At 68.9% G+C, this 9,243-nt stretch overlaps 1 protein-coding gene across 1 annotated transcript; it reads right to left on the reverse strand.

Annotated features, from left to right (window-relative positions):
- Positions 1-315: 315 nt before the first annotated feature.
- Positions 316-7,351, reverse strand: SORBS3 (sorbin and SH3 domain containing 3). Its single transcript, XM_084499727.1, has 19 exons — positions 7,125-7,351; positions 5,702-5,801; positions 5,336-5,580; positions 5,196-5,259; positions 5,084-5,116; positions 4,924-4,984; positions 4,722-4,815; positions 4,577-4,618; positions 4,362-4,448; positions 3,824-3,879; positions 3,078-3,205; positions 2,881-2,957; positions 2,764-2,810; positions 2,526-2,640; positions 2,314-2,439; positions 1,129-1,536; positions 965-1,044; positions 787-893; positions 316-708 (listed from the first exon to the last, which is right to left on the reverse strand). The coding sequence occupies exons 1-19, from the start codon at positions 7,161-7,163 to the stop codon at positions 647-649; spliced, it is 1,971 nt and encodes a 656-aa protein (XP_084355853.1). The 5' UTR covers positions 7,164-7,351; the 3' UTR covers positions 316-646.
- Positions 7,352-9,243: the final 1,892 nt, after the last annotated feature.

Genomic DNA, 9,243 nt, shown 5'->3' on the forward strand with positions numbered 1-9,243 from the left:
CAAGGCCTCGTGAGCACAGCTGCACGTCCCAAAAGCATCACCAAAAAACCCCACAAGCACCCCTGCAGCCCCACAAGCACCACGGCGCGCCCCGTGCACCGCTGCAAGTCCCACAAACACCATTAAACCCCCCCCCCAGCACCACCGCAGCCCCACACACCCCACTGCAACCCCACGCAGCATCACCCCTGACCCCATAGGGCCACTCGGCGTCCCCGCCACGCAGCCCCCAGGGTCTCTACCCCCACAAATCCCATATGGGCACCTCCCCACCGGCTCCATCCCCGTCCCCACATCACCAGGCAGGGCCTCAGGTGGGGCTGAGCTGAGTTTTAATGCTGGACAAGAAGCAAAGGCACGCGTGGCACGGCCCCGGGGCCGGCGTCTTGGGTCGCAGCCGTCACGGCCGGGCCGGGGAACCCCCGGGGACCCCCCCCCGGCACCACCCGGAGAGGGAAGGAGAGGCACGGCCACCGGGTTGTGGGCGATAAGGCACCGGGCAGAGCGAAAAAAGGGTCGGGTTAAGGCACCGGGTGGAGGATTGGTCCCTGTTAGAGGCACCCCATAGGGGCGGCAGGAGCTGGGGGGGCTTCGTGCCCCCGTGGGTGGCCGCAGGGGGGGGGTTGTGGGGTCATGGCTCCTCCGCTCACACGGGCGCCACGTAATTGCCGGGGAAAGTGCCGAATTTCTGCGTCCTCCGGGACACCCCTGGGGAGAAAGGCGAGGCGGTGAGGCCGGCGGTGACCCCCCCGCGGTGTCCCCATCCCGTCCCCGTCGGCCACGCACCCACGAACCAGCCGTCGTCGCACTGCTGCATCACGTCCACGCGGTCCCCTTCCTGCAGCTCCAGCTCGTCGGCGTTTTGGGGTCGGTACTGGTAGAGAGCCCGGTACCTGTGGGGTGCCGTGGTGAGGGGGCTGCTGGCCCTACACGGGGACACCGGGACCTTCCCGGCCCTACTTACGGGGTCCATTGGATTTCGGAGCCGTTGTAGGATGGGGAAGGGGTAGGGGGGGTGCTGGCGGGTGCCCCCACGGCTGGGCGCTGCGGGGGGAGAAAGGGAGAGGTGTTATGGGGCAGCACCCGCGGCCCTAATAGGGTTACGGGATGGGGATGGGGGAAACTCACCTGCTCGGGGGGCCAGGCGAGGGCTGGTGAGGGGCTGGGGGCCGGGGCTCCAGCACGGGGCAGCTTTGGGGAGGGGGGAAAGGCGAACCCGAGGGGGTGAGGGGAGGACGGGCACCCACCGGGGTCACCGGGACCCCGCTCCGGCACCCGCCGAGGGGTCCCGGGGGAGCCGGCGGGGAGCTGGGGGCCACGGGGGCCGGGGGAGTGCTGCGGGGAGGGGGCCACGGCGGGGAGCCGGGGGCTGGCGGGGGTGGGCGAGGGTGGGAAGTCGTCGGGCGAGGCTTTGACCCTCGGCTCCTTCAGCACCTGCACGTAGCTGGCGGGGAAGATGCCCTGGCGGCTGGTGCCCGAGATGCGCCCCTCGTACCAGTGCTCGTCCACCCTGCGCACCAGGCAGACCCGCTCACCCTGTTGGGGGGGGGAACGTGGGTTAGCACGGCTTGGTACGGCTCGGCACGGCTTGGCATAGCTTGGCATGGCTCAGCATGGCTTGGCACAGCTCAACTTGGCACAGCTTGGCATGGCTCTGCATAGTTTGGCATGGCTCGGCACGGCTTGGCATGGCTTGGCATAGCTTGGCATGGCTCACCATGGCTCGGCACAGCTCAGCTCAGCACGGCTCAGCACAGCTCAGCACGGCTTGGCATATTTTGGCACGGCTCAGCACAGCTCAGCATGGCTCGGCATATTTTGGCACGGCTTGGCACAGCTCAGCATGGTTCAGCATAGCTCGGCACAGCTCGGTGCAGCTTGGCACGGCTCAGCACAGTTTGGCACAGCTCAGCACGGCTCAGCACGGCTCAACATAGCCCGGCACGACTCAGCATGGCTCAGCATAGCTCAGCAGAGCTCGGCAGAGTTTGGCACAGCTCAGCACGGCTCAGAATGGCTTGGCATGGCTCAGCACAGCTCAGCTTGGTTTGGCATAGCCTGGCACGGCTAGGCAAAGCTCGGCACAGCTCAGCACAGCTCAGCACGGCTCAACATAGCCTGGCACAACTCAGCATGGCTCAGCACTGCTCAGCACAGCTCAGCATGGCTCGGCATAGTTTGGCACAGCTCGGCATGGCTCGGCATGGCTCAGCATAGTTTGGCACAGCCTGGCACAACTTAGCACAGCTTGGCACAGCTCGGCACAGCTCAGCACAGCTTGGCACAGCCCGGCACAGCTCGGCACATCGATACCTTACGAAAGGAGAGCTCGACGGGCAGCTCCCCGCGGAAGTTGTAGAGCGCCAGGGCCTCGCCATACTCCAGCACCTGGATGCTGGGCGCCTTGATGGGCTTGGGCACCTCGGTGGGGGGCAGCACCTATGGGATGGGGACACAGGGGGGTGGAAATCATCTCCAGGCTCCCCAAAATCCCCCCCAAAACCCCCCGGCACCCCCAGGCTCACCTCCACGTAGTTGGAGGGGAAGATGCCCACGCGGCCGTGGTGCTCGCCCTCCAGCCAGTTCCTGTCCACCTCCTTGTGGATGTAGACGATGTCCCCCTTCTGCAGCGTCAGCTCCCTGCCAGCAGCAGCCCTCAGGGACACTGGCCCCGGGGGGGGGGACACCGGCGTGTGTCCCCCCCCTAAGATCTGGTGTCCCCCCCCCGAGGACCCCTGGGGACACGGGGACATCGTCACTTACTTGGGGGACTCGGCTCGGAAGTCGAATTTGAGGCGGGCAGCTTTCATCTGGGGGGAGAGTGGGTTAAGGGGGGGCCCCTCCCTGGCCATCCCTGACCCCCCCAGGAAGGGGCCTCACCTTCTTCTCCTCCCTCTTGACAGCCTCTGCGGGGTCCCCAAAATCCGACAGGCTGGGGAGGGTGCCGGGCCTGAGGTCTGCAAGGAGGGGGGTGTCACTTTGGGGGGGGTGTCACCGCGTGGGGGGGTCACCAGGAGGCAGGGAAAGGGTGCACGGGGTGCCCCAAATCTGGGCTTAAATTATGGGGGGGGTCTCACCTCTGCTGGGGGCCGCACGGCTCCGCTCCCCGGCCAGCCCCAGCCCCCCCCTCTCCATGCTGGGGCTGGCGGGCGGGTGGGGGGCACCGGGGGGGCTCTGCAGCCGGCGGGGGGACAGCAGCGGGCTCCTGCGGGTGACAGCGGGTGACGTGCCACCAAAAATGTTCCATCCTGGGGCGCAGCTCGGGGACAGACCCCCCAGTATTGAACCCCAGGGTCCTGGTACATGGGGAGGGGGGGGGGTCCTGGAGGGGTGGGTGGCCGCCCCGACCCCCAGGGGCTGCTGTCACCGGTGTCCCCTCCCCGCGGCGTGGGAAGCCAGCGCCCGGCACCTCCCCTGGGGCTGAGCCAAGCGCCGGGACACGGTGTCCCCGCGCGGGCCGGACAAGGGAAAGGGTCAGCCTCGTCCCAGCCCCGTCCCACCCAGCGGGCAGCCAGCCCAGCCCCGGAGCTGCTCCGGGCTCCGAGCTCCCCACCCGTGTCCGGCCGTGGGGAGGGCGCAGCCAGCAGAGCCACGGGGGGCTCGGGGTGGTGGTGGGGGGGACGTGGGGATGAGCGGGGACGTCAGGGTGGGCACCCCAAAGTAGCCAAATCTCTGCGAGGAATGAGGCAGCCACAAATGGGGTCCCATCCCGCGGTGATCCCATGGCTGGAGAGGGGCTGGGGGCTGCGGGATTTGGGGCTGTGGGATTTGGGGCTGGGGGATATGGGGCTGGGGGTTTTGGGGAGCGAGCGGCCGTACTCACCGAGCCGCCGGAGAGGCCGGAGCAGGGGAGCGAGCGGTGGGAGCAGCCGCCGAGCTCTGCCGGAGAGAGGAGCGGGAAGGGGGTGGGAGAGAGAAAAATTAATCATCCGAGAGGCCGAGTCTCCGCGGGAAGCGAGGGAGTCCAGCTCCGGCTGCGCACAGCCAGTGGCAGCCAGCCGGACGGCGCCGCCGGGCTGGGTCCTAGCTTCCACGGCGCCACGGCCACGGCACCACGGCCACGGGCACGTCCTGGTGGCCAGCTGTGCGCCCGTCCAGATGTGCAGGGCTCCAGCTGTGTGCGCCCATCCTGCTGGGTTGCGCATCGGGCTGGGTGTGCGCCCCCCTTGGTGCGCCGCCGGGGACCGCTGGGCGCACGCCCAGCCGGGTGGGCACACGTCTGGCTGGGCGCACAGCTGGATTGGGTGCACGTCTGGGTTTGGTGCACCTCTGGGTGGGCGCACGCATCCGGATGGGTGCACATCGGGGTGCTCAGACAGCTTCCGTCAGCCCCAAGGGGGGGTGGCAGGGGTGTGGGGTACCTTGCGGGGCTGCTGGCGCGTCTCCATGGCCCTCATGTCCTTGTCCAGCTCCTCGCTCAGCTGCTCCAGCTCCTGCTGCAGCAGCACCTGCGTGGGCAGGATGGGGCTGTGGGGTGTGACCTGGGCACCGCCCTGTGCCAGCGGGACCCCCGCTGCCACCCCCAGTCCCCCCCCAGCCACCCGCAGCCACCAGGGCTTTGGGTTCAGCAGCTTACCTCGATGGGCTGAGCTCGTGCTGGGGGCACCGCAGCTGGGGGCTGTAAAAGGGCACGGGGCTGTTATTTCTGGGCACCCCGCAGTGCCCGTGGGCACCCCCCGAGGGGCTTTGTGCTGTTTCAGGAGGAATTTCCCCCATTTTACCTGCCCGGGCTGCTCCAGCACCGAGGATTTCCCCGGTTCGTAGTCAAAAATGCTGCCGGGCTCTGCGTCGGCACCGGGGTCACCCCACTGGGCCCTGCGGGGAGCCGGGGGGAGCTGAGCCCCCCCGTGCCATGCGGGCACCTTGCTGGGGACAGCGTCCCCGTGCCCCCATGGCGATGCCACCCCGTGCCACCACACTCACCAGTCCGTCCCGTTGGGCACACCGGGACGCTCGGTTTTTGGCAGCCCTTTCCTCCGCGGCTCTGAGGGGGGGGACACGGAGACACCACATTGAGCTGGGGCTCCTGGGGGGGGTCCTGGGGGTCCCCAGCCTTGCGGTGCCGTCCCCAGGCAGTGCCTACCTGTGGGGCAGTGCTGGGCATCCCAGTCTGGCTCTGTGGGGAAGGAGAAGGAGGTTGAGGGGGCACCGTGCCGTGCCACGGCACCGGCGGCACCGGCGGCACCGGGACTCACCGGGCAGCTTGCGGTGGATCTGCTGGAACATGCTGCGGTACCAGTCCCGGGGGCGGTCAACACTCTGCAGGGACACGGTGGGGATGGTGAGGAAGGGTCCCAAAGGGGTGGCAGAGCCCGGCCCCACGCCCCCGACTCACCGAGCGCGAGGCGATGGGCATCCCCGTCTCGTCCACCGGCCCGATGCCGTCGTACTTCACCCAGCGCCGCTCGCGCCGCTTGCTGTCCTTGGTCCATGTGGCCGACCAGCCCGGCGGCCTTGGGCAGCTGGGGGTGGGATTTGGGGGTGCGGCAGCCCCCGGGCCCTGCATGGGGTCCTGAGCGGGTGTTGGGGTGCTGGGAGCCTTCGCCTCCTTGGCCGGCCAGGTCTGGTACCAGTCGTTGGCTGGGGACGAGGTGACGGGGAGGGTGGTGACACCCCTGGGTGTCGTTGAGCAGCGCGTGGGGGCAGCTGCTGGGTCCCAAGGGTGCAGGGCAGGGGCTCCAGGGGGGCTGGGGGCAGGTACCTGGGGTTCTGGGGGCGGCTCGGGCGTGCTCAGCTGGGGAGGGGTCGTGGAAGTCGAAATTCAGCGTGTTGGAGCCGCGGTGGCGGATGACGGGCACCTGCTGCACGAGGACGGGGCGAACGGGGGGGGTTGAGGAGCGGCTCCCCAAATCCCCCCTCAACAGGCACAGGGGTCCCGCAGCCCCCGGCCCCACTCAGCCACATCACCACGTGCTGGGGGGGGTCCCCACAGCCCCACCAGGGGGAACAGGGGCACAGCCTCCGGGCTCAGAGCCAGGATAGGGCCCCCCATGGGTCCCTATAGGACCCCTCACGGCGGGTCCGTGCCCCCCCCAGCCCCCTCGGGGCTCCCCCACTTGTTCTCCACGTGGCCACAGACGGATCCAATCCCCCCAGGCTTGGCAGCACCTTTGGGATCCCCCCACCCAAACCCACGTCCCCCCACCACAGGCGGCCCCGTGCCCCCTGGCTCCACCAGCTCCACTCGGGGGGCTCTGCCTGGGGGCCCCCAAAATCCCCGTGAGCCTTTTAAGGGAAAAAAAAAGACACCCAGGGGAGGGCTGGCGTGGTGGCCAAGTGGTGGCACATCGTCCTGGCATCCCGGTGCCAGCCACGTCCTCGCTGTGCTGTGCCGGCAGCCGCCAGGCAAAGCGCGCCCGGGCATGTGGGGGCAGAGGGGGGGGAGAGCGGGCGCAGCCTCCCCCCCGGGGCCGAGCAACGAAACAGAAAGTCCAAAAAGTATTTTTCCCCACCCTGCCGAGCAAACAGGGAGGGGAGGAGGAGAAGCAGGAGGAGAGGAGAGGAGAGCAGCAGCGGGAGGAGTGGGAACGGCGGCAGAGGCGCAGCTCATGAGTCACCGCCGCAGCGCGCTGCCAGGGCTGCAGCTCGGGGCGGGGGCGCACCAGGATGGGGATGGGACCCCCTCCCCGTCCCCTTAACCCCCTTGTTCCCCCACTTTGGGGTGGCTCCTGCACGATGGGAGCCCTTTGGGGTGCTGTCAGCACCCGTGTCCTGCTCGCCCCCTGCCCAGGAGCCCCCCGAGCATCACCGTGCGCACCGGGCACGGCGGCACCGCGTTGTGCCCCTCACCCGTGGGACCCCTCGGCGTGGGGTCTTGGGCGCCTCGGGGGATCCTGGTATGGCCCCAAGCACCTCGCAGACCCCTCCTCAAAAAGCCAGCTGGCTGAGGAGCCCCTCCCAGGTGCGTTTTCACCCCCGGCACCCCGCATGTCACCTACATGGGACCCCCGGCCCCCCAGTCCCACCACCGCCAGCTCCGCACTGAACCCGCCAGTAATTAACGGGATTAACACCCCAAGAAACATTCACCCTAAGGCGAGCAAAGCCGGGTGCAGGCACCCACACCCCCTGCACCCCATCCGACCCCTGCAGCCCCCCTGCACCCCCTTGGAGCCCCCTCTTACCTCCCGGGCGGGGGGCCCGCGGGCAGCGGGGCCGCGCATGGGGCCCGTGGAGCCCCGCGGGGCGCGGGACGGAGGCGGTGGGCGGCGGGGGGAGCGGGGAGCAGCAGGCAGGGGCGAGGAACGAGCGGCCCGAGATGTTTCTCCGCGAGCTCAGCACGCAGCGGGTGGGTGGCGGGGAGAGGCCCCCCAAGCCCAAACCCCCTGCAGCATCCCCGAGCCCCCCCCTCTCTCCAGCAGCAGCCCCAAGCCCCGCGGATGATCCCGAGCTCTCCGACGGGTGCCCGCCTGCCCTGGTGCCCCCCCCCACTGGGGCACGTTTGTGTCCCCCCCCCACCACCCCCAGTGCGCCCCGCTCTGGAGCAGGGCCGGCCCATTCAGAGTTTCCAGTGACATTTCCAGGAACGGGATCCAGGGAGCAGAGCCAAGAGGCTGAACTCATCCCACGCCCCGCGCACGCCTTCCCGCTGACGACACGGGGCCAAGCCCGGCGCCGACGGCTCCCCGCTGCAGGCACCCCCCGTGGGGTCCTCCCTGCTGGCCCGAGGGGGGCTTCTGGAAGGGGGTTTTGGGGAGAAAATGGCTCGGTTGGGGTTTGGGGTGCGGAGAGGGGCTCCGTGCTGCCCTACAACCCCTCAACCGGGGCGCACGGACAACGCAATCCCCGTCCCCACTGCTGCCTGGTTTCCTACAGTGACCTCCTATCCCTTTTTTTTTGGGGGGGGCAGGATTTGGGGACCCCCCCGTTGGACACCCCAACTCCATGATGCCCCAGGGTGGGTGCGCGCCCCCCGAGCCCACCTCGTTCCCTCCGGGTGCTCCCCGCCACCACGCTCGCTTCCCGGTTTCGCCGCTCCCCAAAACTGCTGACGGCCCCGAAACCGGGCAGCCCCGGCCCTTCCCTGCCCCGTGCTCCTCACGTGAGGCCCGGCCTCCCCCCCGCCAGGAGCGGAGGCTGAGCGGGAGGGAGGCTTCGGTGCCGGCCTCCCCCACCGAGAAGCCGCAGCTGGGGACGAAGGTGCAGGGCGCAGGGGCACCCAAGGGACAAAGGTGACGGGAGAGGGCACCCTCCTCGCTCCTGGAGGACGTGGAACCCCAAAGGGAACGGAGTCCGGCCCCGGGGAGGCAGCACAGGAGCAGTTTGGGGGGCAGCAATTAGGGGGGCAACAATTAGGGGGGTAGCAATTAGGGGGCAGCAATTTATAGGGCTGCAATTAGGGGTGCAGGCGGCGCACCCCGCGGTGCTGGCGACCCCATCCCGTCCTCGCCCCGCTCACCCCGCCACGTCCCCAGTGCCACCCAGAGGTCCCCCAGAGGTCACAGCCTCCCCCTGCACAGCCCTCCAAACACAGAAACCCCCCCCCGTGACCCCTCACCATCACCAAAAACCCCCTTTTCGGACCCATTTCCGTGCGCTGTCGGTGCCGCGCTCACCTCGGCAGCCTCCGGGCTGCGTCCCCGTGCCACCGGCCTCCGTCCCAGCCTCCCCCCGCCCCGCTCCCAGCACCAGCCTCCGCGGGCAGATAAATATTTAACGCGCAGCCCGGGCCAGGATTAACAAAGGGCGAGTGTTTCCTGTTTGCTCAGCGCGGCGATGCCAGCCGGGAGCGCGCCGCGAGGCCGGGGGACGGCCACGGGACGGCGAGGCCAAAGGGGAGACCCCCGAAGGGGAGCGAGGCCGGAGGCTGGCCCCAAACAGGGGGAAGGTTGGGGAGGAGGTGGTGGTGGGATGAGGTTCTGGAAAGGGGTGAAGGGGAAAAAAAAAGGGTGATTGGGGTGATGAGGGGGTGGGAGAGCGCATGGAGAGGTGGTCTCGACAGTGGGAGGCAGCGCCTCCGCTCCTCCGACAAGCCTTGGAGAGAAAAGAGAAGGATGTCGAGGGTAAAAGAAGGAGCCAGCATCCCCCCCCCGGCCCCAAAAAGATCGTAATTTTGTTATTTACCCATTTTAAGGGCGAGGAGAGGAGGCTGAGGGCTCTCCAAGGAGGTGAGGCCAAGTGCCGAGGCGCAGCGGCAGCACTGGGGGCACCAACACGGCGCCTCGTCCCTCTTTTGGACCCAAAAAGGGGTCCCCAAACCCCAAAATCCCCCATCCCTTCCCTCCCCAAGCCCCCGGGGCTGCC

The sequence above is a fragment of the Aythya ferina genome (assembly GCF_964211825.1).
Source record: "Aythya ferina genome assembly, chromosome: 27".
Taxonomy (NCBI): Eukaryota; Metazoa; Chordata; class Aves; order Anseriformes; family Anatidae; genus Aythya; species Aythya ferina.